Raw genomic sequence first — 13,566 nt, 5'->3', positions numbered from 1 at the left:
GATTAGCGTTTGAATCTGAGGAAGAATATTTGAATATTAAGCATTTTCAACCATGAGAATTTTTACCAGTTAAACTGAAACTACCTACTTTTTGATCCCCAGTTACAAGCGAGACCCATGCTCCCAGTTCATCAGCCATGCCTGTGAGTAAGGCTGGCATGGGTAGGCACCATGGCACTGGCTGCCAGAGCAGACCAGGGCCGGTGGGTATTCAGGTAACACTGCAGCTGCACTCACAGTAAATGTGATTTCCACAAACTTCATTTCTTACATTTTACTTAAGCTGTCATATTTATTTTTTTATTTGTCCTCTTTTATCTTGTTTTTCACTGTCACACACACACACACAAAAGATATAGCAGTAGTTATATGTCGAATCAACTTATACCAAAGAAACTTGTCTCAGAGGCAATGAATCACAATGCTTCCAGACAAAGGCACACAGATAGCCTCTGATTTAAATGGTGGAACTGATCTTCATATTGAGAGACAAGGAAAATATATTAAGAAGGGAAAGAGGCTGAGCCAGCTCAGGCTTCAGTGATGGTATACTTCGGTGGTCATTTATGAATGGAAGTTATTTACTGATCAATGATTGTATACTTGGTCGTTTATGAATGGATGTTATTTACGGAGCAATGATGACATACTTCAGTTGGTCATTCATGAATAGGGGTTATTTACCGAGCAATGATGCTGTACTTCAGTTCGTCGTTTATGAATGGAAGTTATTTACCAAGCAATGATGGATTACTTCAGTTGGTCGTTCATGAATGGGGGTTATTTACTGAGCACCAATGGTGTACTTCTGTTCTGTCAACAAGACAAACATATTTCCTGCTTCCAGAAAGCGTTTACTATAATGGGGGACATCAACAGCAAAAACAATCACTTAATTACAACTGGTAATCACAGCTTGTACAAGAATTTATACTGGCATGACCTCTCCATTTTGAGAATCTTGGGACAGTTAAAATTAAAATTAGAACATGTGGGAGGAGACTGTGACCCACTGTGACCCTAGGCACTGATGACCCCACAGGCCACACGTAGGTTGTTTATTATTGTCTTCATCCTGATGCCAAAAGAAGCCGCTGATGGGGAACAATGTGGTAGGCTGAGGAGCAAAGTAGAGTGTGGATGGAGCCAGTGCAGGCGTTGAGGCTTTTACTGTACTTCAGATGAAGCATGATGCCACACTGGACCAAGAGATGGAGCAGGGGAGCTGTTGTGAGTCCTAAAGTCTGAGTTCATAGTCAGCTTCTGGTCTGTGTGGAGCAAGTTAGAAACTGCCTCCAAAGTGAAATCACATCCTTCTTTATGGTGTCCTTAGGAGAACACCCATAGGCAATTTTTATCAGCTTTGTTGATGCTTCTTGAATCATAGTCAGTAGGAAAGACAAAGGCAAGTCCAGAGTGAGGGGCTTTTTGCTCTCGTGTCCCCTCGGTCTCTCCCTGTCCTTCTGTTCTAATAATTAGTATACAAGAGAACCTTTCCCATGTCTAAAAGGAGGAGAGGTAAAAAGACAAGGCTGAGACAACAACTGTTTTGAATAAATTGTTCCCTGTTTATACTTTAGGTTTAATCTCTTATACTTTTATTATTTCAATTTATGTGTAGTTCTTAGAAATAGAGCCCACAATTGACATAATTGATGCTTATAAATTTACTATCATAAAAGTAGACTTGGCATCTCTGAATCCTCGGTCCGTTGAATTGTAGATTTCGTTTCTAGTTTTGTTTATTTTCTCAACTTTTATATCAGTGTTGTTTCATCATTTAATTCATCTAAGAACAACCTCTTAAGTTTACCCAGGACATATTTGATTTGTATAATTAACTCCTGATTTTAAAAAATTCTATATTTTTTTGTATAGCTTTGTAATTTTCCAACTTAACTTCAGTGCTACCAATGTAGCCTTTTGTTGTTGTTTTCTGTTTTTTAATAAGGCATACATAAGTATGAATTTTGCTCCTGGATGGAGTTTGGTTTCATGTACTGAGTTTCAATCCAGAGTGTGATATTATTTTGTTTGTTTAGTAAATAGTGTGTAATTATTACTGTGAGTTGACATCTGCCTATACCTCAATTAAGATGGGTTGGTGGTTCTTCTCTGTTTAACTTTTTATCATGAGTTCTCACTCTACTGTATGAGTTCATGGGAGTCTTGAGAAAACAGTCCTTGAAGAGAGAGGCAAGTGGCCGCAATGCCAGTGCTGTGATAAAACCCAGCAGCAGAAAATCAGAGGGTTGACAGTTGCGTTGGCATAGATATAAATACAGATATAGATCAATTCGGATACAGATACAGAGCGATAAAGTACAGATAGAGATACATCTGTGACTTGGATGAGAGCTTTCTTGCAGAGGAGCAGTATCATTTTACTCATGGCAGCGGTAGTGGGCTGGGGGCAGCACTGGGGAAGCACTGAAAGAAGAGAATGGAGGAAAGAATTCAGGGATCTTTGCTACAAATTTGACATAAATGGGACAATTCTTGGGAGTGGAGGTGGGAGAGAATGCGAACATGCCTTAAGATGGATGTCCTTATGGCAAGTGAGTGTGTCATGCTGATGATTAAGGAGTACAAGGGAAGACGCTTTTCAGTGGCGATGAAGTGAATGGTTATAGATATTTTAGTTGTATAAAGCATTAGAAGACATGGGCACAGAGCACGAGCAGAGGGATTGGCCACTTCATTATTCAAGCTCTGTTAAGAGGAAGAGTCTCTGCAGCTGCAAGTGAAAATGATCTGAGGGATTTCTTGGAAAGAATGCTGATCAGTTTTATTGATGACTTGTATTATTTCTCATGAGGGATGATGCAAGACAAACAGCTAAGTGTGAACAGTGTTGGGGTGCACTGGGAGTTCCAGGCAGGAAAAGCTGCCTTAGACATGGATGGTATGGTTGCTTTCGTCTGTCGTTGATGCTCACCCTGGGGGAAACAGTCTTGGTTGAGGTCTCACCAGGAAAAGTTAATGTAACAACTGCTTAAAGGAACATGTGACTCTAGGACCCTTTCCATTGAGACATAACCACCAACGAGTAGGTTGATGCCATAGGAATATTTATGTCAGTGTAAGCAGAAAAAATTGCAAGTACATTTTTGCCAGAATGAGAACTAAAATATCTTAATAGAAGGAAATAATGGGTCTAAACTAACTCTATTAAACAAATTAACAATTGCAAATCATACTCCTGTGTTTAAAATCCTGGTTTTATAGGAAGCCACATGTTAAATCTCCAAAGACAACCATAAAAATTGCACGCTAATTTTTAAAAACGAATTTGCATTTTGCTCGTGTGTTATGTTCAGTAAGGTCTTGAGATGCATAATCTTATTTTTCCTTATAGTTATCCTGAAAAAGATGATAGCCACATCTTATTAGTAAGTGAACTGAGATTCAGAGGGGTTGCTTTATGTAATGTCATGTGAGATGAATGAAGCAAGGGTTGGGGAGGTGTCTCTGTAGGTATGCTTACTGTACAAACATGAGCGCCGAGTTCACATCCCCAGCACCATGTCTTTAACTTCAGCACTGGAAGCATGAAGACACACCCACACGCACATGCACACGCACACACACACACACACAAAGATGAATGGTACAAGCTAGATTGTTACCAGATGTTCATGGTCTTTGCTATATTCCACTCTATTATTTATTACTATGTTTATCAAGCCTCTATTAAGAGACAAGGGTACTATCATGAAAAATAGCCCCCAAGTCCACCAATCTCCTTTCCTGCATAAGTATAATATTCCATTGAGAGGTTTGGGATAATTGCTTGCATCTCACTGTCAGAAAACCATATTAAATTGGAGCATATACATTGAACCAGAAAGGATGCTACATTGTCTAGAAATAAAGATGAGAAATGTTTGATGGTACTGGCTTGGAGACTGGAAGGCTTGGGATACGCACACATGCACACACACACACACACACACACACACACACACACACCTGCCATGCAAGATATGTTTATGAAGCCATAAAGGTTTCTAGTCATGGTCTCACTGTGTGGCCCTGACTGGCCTCAAACTCCCCATCTTCCTGCCTCGGTCTTCCATGAGTTGATAGTACAGACCTTGCACTGTTGTGCCCATATTAAGTCAAGATTTTTAATAATTTATTAAGCCTGTTTTACATTCACCAGACAAGTCTATAGCTTAAATTATGTACTGCACATTTTATAACCACTTAGTTAAGACCAAAAATAAGTAATAAACATTTGACAATATGGTTCAATTTCTTTAGGCACCCAAAATTGCCAATTAGTCAGCCAGAACTCGTGAATGAACTTTCAGATCATAGATGCTGGAAAAAGTGGTTTTGAATGGTGGCAAGGAAGAAGCTGTCCTGATATCCTCTCTATGTCAGGCTGTGCAGCCTTCCTGGAAAACCAGTTTGATGATGTGCGCTAAATGCTGGAGCTTTCTGTAGACCTTGAGGCTCAGCAAATTCAAACTCCACTCCTAAAAACTTTATCAAACAATTCAATAATTACAAAAAGGAATTTGTTAAGATATTATTTCGAAATATCTTCCTTAGTTGTTTAATAGCTGGTATCAGATGTTTGAAGAGACATAGAAAAAAGAAACCAGGAACTTAACCTTCATATTTTTAACAGCCAAAAGCAGCCCTTTGACATGGAAGACATTTTTTTTCACATCTAATCAAAACATGAGCTCACCCTGGAGTCTGTTCACTTGAGCAAAGCTCTTCGAAGCCTTTTTACCTCAGGGGTGAGCCTTTCTCCCCTTCTTGCTCAGCATCGCGACAACTTTCAGTTCTTCCAACTGTAAAACACATAACTCGGTTTCAGAGTGGAATCGTTCCGAAGCTCATATCTGCATGATTGCAGCCGAAATAGACTAAACAAAAAAAATGCAGTCGGTACAAATTGCTGTGGGTTATCTCTGCAGCTACAACATGTGGTGAGAACCTGGAAGCTTCCTGGGCAGAATTTATGAGCCTTCCAGTAAATCAGCCCAGCTCAGTGTCTCAGACCTGTGTCCAGCTCCCCTTGGCTGTCTAGACACAGCCTAAGATGAGGCTTCAGAAATGGGTAGGGACAATGCTGCCAAAGCCACCAGAAGCCTTTGACCTTCTTCTAATGTTTCAACCAGATAATTATTTTCCCTCTCAAGAATTTGGCTGTCCTTTAAGGGGGAAAAAATAAGATTTTCCATGTGAAGAAGCCCTGAAAGAAAATACTCTGGAGAAAGGTCAGTGTGATGGATCCAAAACTGGATTCCTCAGAGCTGCTCACAGAGCACGGAAAGTCTGGGCCCGCTCTGCTTCTCCTGCCTTCCAGCTGGCCAGGGACTCTCAAAAGGACCTCCCCATCTCAAGCGGGCCCTTGCTGTGCGGTGGACGTAGCTCCAAACGAAAGAAGCAGCAGCTAAAATTAGAGAATGGGCAGAGATTTAATTAGATCATTTCGAAGTACTGCATTTTTTAATTCTCTTTTAATAACCTCCCACCCTTTCTGCTCGAGAGCAAAGGTGTAGCCTTTTTAACTTTCCAACAATGGATTTTTATCCTTGTAAGTGGACAGCGTATTTCCTCTAACTCTATCCCAACTTATTTAAAATTACTCACTCTACTTCTTGTGGCTTCTCTCTTTAAAGTTTTATATTCTGTGTTGTCTATAAAAGTCAAGAATCTGGTCAGAAATGGAAAACATGATTTTCAACATAAGCACTGCCCAAGTTTATTCCATTCTGTTTTCGTTCACTGATGTGTTGTTTCACACATTCAGTCACAGTATAGAGGCCATAGGCCAAGGGCAATGGGAGGTCCTGGTTCTACTGTTTATCTGGCCCATGATCTGGGCGAAGTCCTCCGGCTCTCTCTGAATCTGTTTCCTCATCTATGAAAACAGCTCTCTGGCCCAGTTATCAGGGTTTCCATAGAGATTCAGTGGGGTAGCTTCTCTCACAAAATGGTTTTTTTAAAAAAACAAAAACCAGTTTTCCCTCTATCCATTGCTGTTCCTCAAAAGTCAAAACCGCTGGAGCTGTCAGTCAACTGCTTGTAAAATTCATAACTGAACTGAATTAAAATATATATCAGTGACTCATCTATACCAGCGAGGATGGCCCAAAGAAGCCTCTGCGCATCTCCTGAGATGCTGCATCTCCTGAGAAACAGCGGGTGTGTGCCCACCAGAGTCCAGACATCCAGCTGTGCTGTGAAGCCAACTCAGAAATGAGTCCTAGGAAAATGGTCCAAATGGGGAAATACTGACAATAAATATTTACTCAAGATAAACATGATAAATATGAAGTTCCTCCCGAATAATTGCTTAAATGGGAAAAAGCAAACCCAGAAGTGAAAACAAAATCAAATTCTTAAAAGACACAACAGCAGTGCTTAAATAATCTAGGCCAGGGCGTTTAGTCAAATCAGCCAGTGCTGTGGGGAAAGTGGCAGCCTCAAAATGCCTCCATAAGTCAGAGGGTGACATTTTATTTTGTAGATTTATCTTATGTGTAAGGGTGTTTTGCCTACATGTACCTCTGTGCACCACTTGTATGCCTGGTCGCCACAGAGGGCAGAAGAGGGCACTAGATGCCCTGGAACTGGAGTTACACACAGCTGAGGACCACCTTCTGAATGCCGGAAACCAAGCCCAGGTCCTCTGAAAGAGCAGGCAGTGCACCTAACATCTGAGCCATCTCTCCAGCCCCCGAGGGGTTGTTGCTTTATGACTGAGCATCATCTATGCAAAAATGAACTCAAGAGTGATGTGCGAACTGAAAGATGATCAATTTCACCGAGAACTGGGAACTGCTGAAAAATGTCAAAGCCAAAAAGGCAGTTTATTTCTCAATATAAACAAAGGAAATAGTAAAATAAAGATTTTTTTTAAAAGCAAAATGGGTCTCAGCATGACAAAGCTGAGAGCAAACATAAAGCCATGACAAGAAATAAACATCACAGAGACTTTCCTAATCAGAGGTGATGGTTTTCAGCTTGGGATGAAAAAATAAAGTCCAGTTATACTTTTTGGATTTCTCAGCAAATAAGTACTTTGAAAAATAAAAAAGGTAAAAGTTTAAAAAAAAAAAAAAGCCAAAAGAGAAAAGATGGGATGTTAGGTAAATGCAAATAAAAGTGAGAAGCCATTGACGTAACAGGTAATAAAATGTTGGGTTCTGTTTTATACTGTCAATGATGACTTTAAAACAAACAGCATCATTTAGGCTATAGGTGGTCAGCCTCTCTAATGAAAATATTTTAAGGATTTGGTGGAGAATCGCTGTTAAGTCACAAAACTCACGGAGTTATTCAGTGCTTCTGGGTGTTAACTCTGTCGCATGACTACGCCTCCTGTCGTGACCACACCTACTGACTTCCTAATCATAGCTTTGGGCACCATGTAATCAGATTAAGTATTTCTACACGTTTTAAAGGCTTTACTCCTAATCTTCCGTTTCAGTTTCTACATTATTGTTAGTATTGTGAAAATCTGTTGATTTTTGTGTATCCTGAAGTTAGCAATGGCCTTTTAAACAAGGTGACTCGTTTAATCATAGTGGTGTGGTTTTTGAACTATTTTTATTTTATGTATGTATGCTTGTATGTATGTACGTACATGTGGGGAGGCCTGTGTCTGCCATGGTGTACATGTACAGGTTGGAGGAGACCTCTCTGCAGTCGCCTCTCTCCTTCCGCCATGGGCGCCATCTCACTGGCCTTTAGTATGTATTTTGTTACATTTTTGGATAGTCTAACTCTGAGTAAATTTGGATATGGCAGATTATCAGGATTTTATTAATTTCTTTTATATTCTGATATCTCACTACTGGGTTCCATATAACATCCGGTATCTATATTATTTCAGTTTGTTCTATACTCGTAGCTGTGGACCCTTCCTTTTCTCTTTGGGATCTTGCATACTTTTCTCCCATTTCCTCAATATTTAGGATTATGTGTAGTAGTAGCTCCTGGGAAGGGAAAAACACCTGTGGATGTGTTTGTCCTTATGTGTCATTTTTTATTGTCTGCTTCACCAATAATCTTAACCTACATGAATTATCTGCTTTTATGTCTCAATCTTTTAAAGATTTCCACAAAGAAATACTGGCTTTTCCTTTTTCTCTTTCTTTCCTAAATAGTAAGATATTTAGGGTCAGCCAGTCTCCAGCAGCTGTGCACTGCTCCCCCTTAGAGTTGGGAAGTATTTAGACTTTATTACTCTCTATGTAAGTCATATTCTTGCTTTGTATGTGATGTAAGGACTATCCTTGAGTACATAGTTCAAGTTTGGTTTTTTATCTTTACTTTTTTTTCTGAGACAGGGTTTCTCTGTGTAGCCCTGGCTGTCCTGGAACTCGCTCAATAAACCAGGCTTTGTGAGCCAGCATACCAGCAGTGATTTGAATGAAATGGCCCCATAGGTTCACAGGGAGTGGCACTATCAGCAGGTGTGGCCTTGTTGGAGGAAGTGTGTCACTGTGGGCAGGCTTTGAGGTTTCAGAAACTCAAATTCACTTGCTCTTCCTGCTGCAGCCTGCTAATCCAGGATCCAAATGTGGACCTCTCAGCTCCTTTTCTAGTACCATGTCTTCCTGTGTGCTGCCATACTTCCCGCCGTGATCTCACTAGATGAACCCTCCTAACTGTAAGCTAGTCACAATTAAGTGCTTTCTTTTAGAAGCATTGCCATGGTCGTGGTGTCTTTTCAGAGCAATAAAACCCTAAGACACCACCTGTAGTCTTTATTCTCAAATGCATACAATCATTAGAGTAAAATAACTGAGCCATGTTTTCAGGAGGCCATAAGGATTGAGTGCATAGAACCAATGGAAAGGGCAGTGTGTTGCTGGGAGACCAGTGAAGAGCCTGACGTAATAGTTCAGAAGACAGCTAATGGTGAGGTGGTGGCTCATGTCAAAGGAAGGCACTCCTTGGTGGTAAGATGGAAGTACAGTGTGTAGATATCAAAATTATCTGCGTCGTCTCTGGCTTACACCACAACTGCCTGGAATAGGGAGCGGGGGAGAAAGGCGAGCTGGATGTCACCAGTTCAGTTGCTCACTTTGCTGTTTGTTTCCATGAGATACTCAAGTGGAGAAGCTGTGTGACTCTGCCTGTATGAGTCTAGGCAAGGTCTGGACAGAAGACTCAAACTTGACTGCCTTCTAGGCTTAGTGGAAATGGGACTGCTAGGCCCAAATGAAAACATGTCAAACAGGAGTAAGCAGAAAAGAAAAATACTGCTATTACCCATTGAAATTGAACTATTTTTTTCTGAAAACATGACAGTAATATCCCCAACTATCCATCAAGTAATCATAAATTTTCATTCTGTAACTATAGAAATCTTCAAAAAAAAAAGCAACAGCATTAAATGTGACAGTCGTGGGCGACATGCCATTTACATTGGCAAAAGCAAAGATGAAATTATTTCATTACTCTAGAAGGTTCAGTAAATCATTATACATTTATACTGATGAATGCTATACCATCATAATTTTCTGTTTCTCAAGACTTTATGGCATATAAATGACCATGATGTAACAGTAAGTGAAAAAGAGGGACATGAAATGAATAGAGCATGTGCTGGGTAGGTTTATGTCAACTTGACACAAGCTGGAGTCATCTGACGGGGGGAACCGAAGTTGAGAAATTGCCTCCATGAGATCAGACTCTGGGCAAGCCTAGAGGGCATTTTCTTAATTAACGATTGGTAGGGGAGGGCCCAGGCCATTGTGGGTGCAGTTATTCCTGGGTTCTATAAGAAAGGAGGCCGAGGAAGCCACAGGGAACAAACCAGTAAAAAGTGTTTTTCCATGCCTTCTGCATCAGCTCTGTCTCGTCGTACCTGAACTAACTACTTTCAGTGATGAGCTATTACCTGGAGTGTAAGTGAAATAAAGCCCTCCCTCCCCACACTGCTTTTGGCCATGGTGTTTCATCACAGTTATAGGAATCCTTTGACAGAAATTGGTAACAGGACTGTGGGGAATTGCTGTGATAGACACGACCATGTTGTTTTTTGGAGGATTGTAGAGGGACTTTGGAACTTTAGGCTAGAAAGGTTTTCAGTGGCTTTTTCAACAGCCCTGTGAACTGTTCAAACCTGGCCTGGAGGATTAGAGATGGTGCTGAAAGTAGTGATGGGGGCCTGGCTTGTGACGTTTTAGGTCAGTGGTCCTCAACCTTCCTGATGCTGAGACCCTTTAGCACAGTTCCTCATACTGCGGTGACCCTCGACCATAAAATTTCATTGCCACTTCAAAACTATAATTTTGCTACTATTATAAATCATAAATATCTAATCTGCAGGATATGTGACCCACGGGTTGAAAACTGCTGTTTCAGAAGCAGGCAAAGTCTCTGTTGGGGACTTTTGATTTTTAAATTAAGAATCTGTGGTTCTGGTCATCTGGGGCTGAGGAATCAGCCACTATTAACAAGAGACCAATAAAACCTTTGCTTTACTGGGACAATTGATGCTGGCCAGCCGGAATTGAGAAATTAGTGATGATTAAGAAGAGACCAGCATCACTGAGGTGAAATCTTCTGGGAAGTGTTTCCTCTGGGTCAGCACACAGAAGTTGTGTTCAAGAGGCGGCCAAGGTTGTACCTTGTGCTGACAGCTGACCTTGTTAAGAGTCTCTCGGCTGGTACAAGTTTGAAGGCATGAAGGGGTCATGGAGAGCAGCTGAGGCTTGACACTGTGAGACACCAAGGCAAGCCATGGCTGAAGGTATAACCTCAGTAGCCGCTGGAGCCCTGGATTGAAGGGGTCATGCAGAGAGTTGAGGCTTGGCCCTGTGAAGAGAGGCCATTGTTAAAGAACAGCCCAGTTGCAACAGGAGTCCCAGCATTCTGGAGACCCCAGCATTCTGGAGACCCCAGCGCCATGGGACTAAAACAGCACTAGAGCAGACAGGAGAAAGAGGGAACCTCAGCATCAAAAATGGTCAGAATGGAAAATTATAAGAAAACAAGGTTATCTATGAGCAGTGGAACATGCTTGGTTATCCTTATTCTTGTTCTTTTGTCTCGTTTCCAAATTTCTAGTGTTGGTATTCATTACATACTATGTGTCGTTTTATTATCTGGAAGAAAATAGAAAACTCCAGCATTGTCCTGGTTATAATTGACACCAAGAGGCACCTCACCTCTCAGTACAAGTGACCAGGCTTTTCACACCCAGAGGAGTATCTGTTTCTGAATATAGCCAAGTTGTAGGTTTTTGTTTTGTTTTTTTTTTTAGATTTATAGAATTATTATTATACTTTTCCAAGTTTTATAAGCTATTATATAGGAAGAAAACTGACCTAATTACTGGACAGTGGCAAGTGCTTTCTCCAGAGCACAGCACCAGTCAGCACATATCCCCAGTGCTGTGGAGCTAGGAATGGAACACAGGGGGTCTCCCCTGCTAGGTAACTGTCCCCCCATTGAGTTCCTTCCTGTGCACTCTTGGAGCAAAAAGAAGATTGTAATTTTATTTAAAAATTGATATCCCCTTTCTACAGGCTCTTTAGTTTAAATCTCAGCACTGTAAATAACTGTGAGGTCTTTCCTGTATGATTTATTAAAAAGAATCCTCTGAGAAGTACACATCGGAGCTCGCTCGTTATTTTAAAATACAGTGAGCGGCTTGTGCTCGCGTTCAGCGCTTTTCAGGGAACTAACCTTTGGAACTGTCATCCGTGTCTGCAGCGCTCTGAGATCATTTTGAATTTGGTTCATAGCTAAATGCATGTATTTTTTTTAAACTCTAGGAATGTATACAAAGACTATCGTTTCCTGGAGCTGGCCTGTGATTCCCAGGAGGATGTGGACAGCTGGAAGGCATCTCTGCTAAGAGCTGGGGTCTATCCAGATAAATCTTTAGTAAGTTGGATTTTTTTTTTATCTAAAAAGTACCATTGCATACCATGTTGAAGAAAATGCATCAATTTCTCTAAGTTAGTGAAACAAATACTTTTAAATTTAATTCCACCCCTTTTATACTGATACTGCCTTATTATTTATACATGAGTATTTTGATTACTTTTCTCTCCATCAGATTTCTTCAAAAACTAACCAATGTATCTGATTTTAAAAAAGTACCATTCTGCTTCAAAATATGTGCTTTTAGAAATATTTTAGTTCTATTTAAAAATTTGATGTCTTCTATATATTACCTCACAGCTGTTATAATACTAGTATACTATCATTCATCATAATGATTATGTGTGTGTATATACTTATTTTTATAAAAGTCAGTATTACTTGTATCCCTAGTCATGTCTGATTCAGACTCTGGATAATGTCACTGTGAGTGTGAAGAAGAGAAAAAATACATAGCTCTTCCCACTTATCTTTATTAATATACTTCAAGTGTCTGGGAGACACTTCTCTCCTTGTGTTAATAAACAGACCTTGTCTTTGTGCTCTTTACAAAATGTAATGTTACACAGACATCTCTGAAATTAGACTTCAGAAGTCCCTCTGGTGTCTTTGCTCACACCAACCGACACCGTGTGCCAGCCTTTCACAGTCTCGCTCTTTCTCTGTCCTTCCCTCTCTCTCTCCCCCTCCCCTTTTCTCTCTCCCTCCCCTCCTCCTCTCTTTCCCTCTCTTTGTCTCTCTCCTTTCTTTCTCCATCCCTCTCCACCCACATGCTGCTCCCTATAACTTGCCACAAATCCACGTCTCTTCTCAGAACTAGCCTGCTAAGATTGACCCCTGATGACTTAATGCAGCATGACTTTCACAGTGCCTACTTGGCTCTCCGTGCTGACTATTAGCCTGTTTAGCTTCCCCAACTTTCATTTCTAAAATGAAAATAGTGGTAAGTCCCCTATAGAGTGGCCAGTAAAATGCAGTAAGACATGTATAGAAAATGCAAACAGAAACATACCTAAGTGAACACTCTTAATTTCATGTATAAAATTAATTATTATGATCGCTATTGTTTTCATTATTAACAACTTTTAGTACCCAATGAAGGTTAAGATATTATATAAGGCCCTGGGAAGATTTTCCAGTCGGTAAAGCTCTTGTTATACAAGCACAAGTACCCGGATTTGAGGCCCCAGAATCTGCATGAAAATTAAGCTTGGTGTCTTGTACCAGTAATTCCAGTGCTAGGAGGTAGAGATGAGAAGATTGAGAAGATCCCAGGGTTTTCTGGCTAGCCAGTCTAGTCAAACGGGAAAGTTTCAGGTTCAGTGAGAGACCCTGTCTGAAAACTAAGGTTGAAAGCATTGTTGAAGACACCTGACACCAACCTCTGACCTACACAAACATACAGGAACACACACCATGGGTACATGTTCACACACACACACACACACACACACACACACACACACTGTTTATATTATAGTCAAGTAGAATTGTGCTTTGTTTTTTGCTGTTTTCTAATTTCCAGATATACTTGGTGATATATCAAAGTATATGTGTTTGTATGTCTATATGTATATTTTCCTTACATCTAAGTATGTTTTAGGTCATGACTTTTTAAATTATACATTTTTAAGTGAAATAATTAGATGCTTAGAGGAATTATGTGACACATGTTCATGAGGAAAAAATAGTTAT

At 40.4% G+C, this 13,566-nt stretch overlaps 1 protein-coding gene across 5 annotated transcripts in view; it reads left to right on the top strand.

The window, feature by feature from the left end:
• The window catches only part of Dnm3 (dynamin 3), a 471,739-nt gene that overhangs the window by 369,326 nt on the left and 88,847 nt on the right, over positions 1–13,566 (top strand). For all 5 annotated transcript variants that reach the window (XM_075988409.1, XM_075988405.1, XM_075988406.1 and 2 more), the window contains one exon: positions 11,760–11,871. In XM_075988409.1, the coding sequence (XP_075844524.1) occupies positions 11,760–11,871 (112 nt within the window). The remainder of the gene's footprint in view (positions 1–11,759; positions 11,872–13,566) is intronic.

Source organism: Microtus pennsylvanicus, chromosome 10, assembly GCF_037038515.1.
Source record: "Microtus pennsylvanicus isolate mMicPen1 chromosome 10, mMicPen1.hap1, whole genome shotgun sequence".
Taxonomy (NCBI): domain Eukaryota; kingdom Metazoa; phylum Chordata; class Mammalia; order Rodentia; family Cricetidae; genus Microtus; species Microtus pennsylvanicus.
Note: the sequence above shows the minus strand (reverse complement) of the source record. Positions and strands in the feature narration are given on the sequence as shown.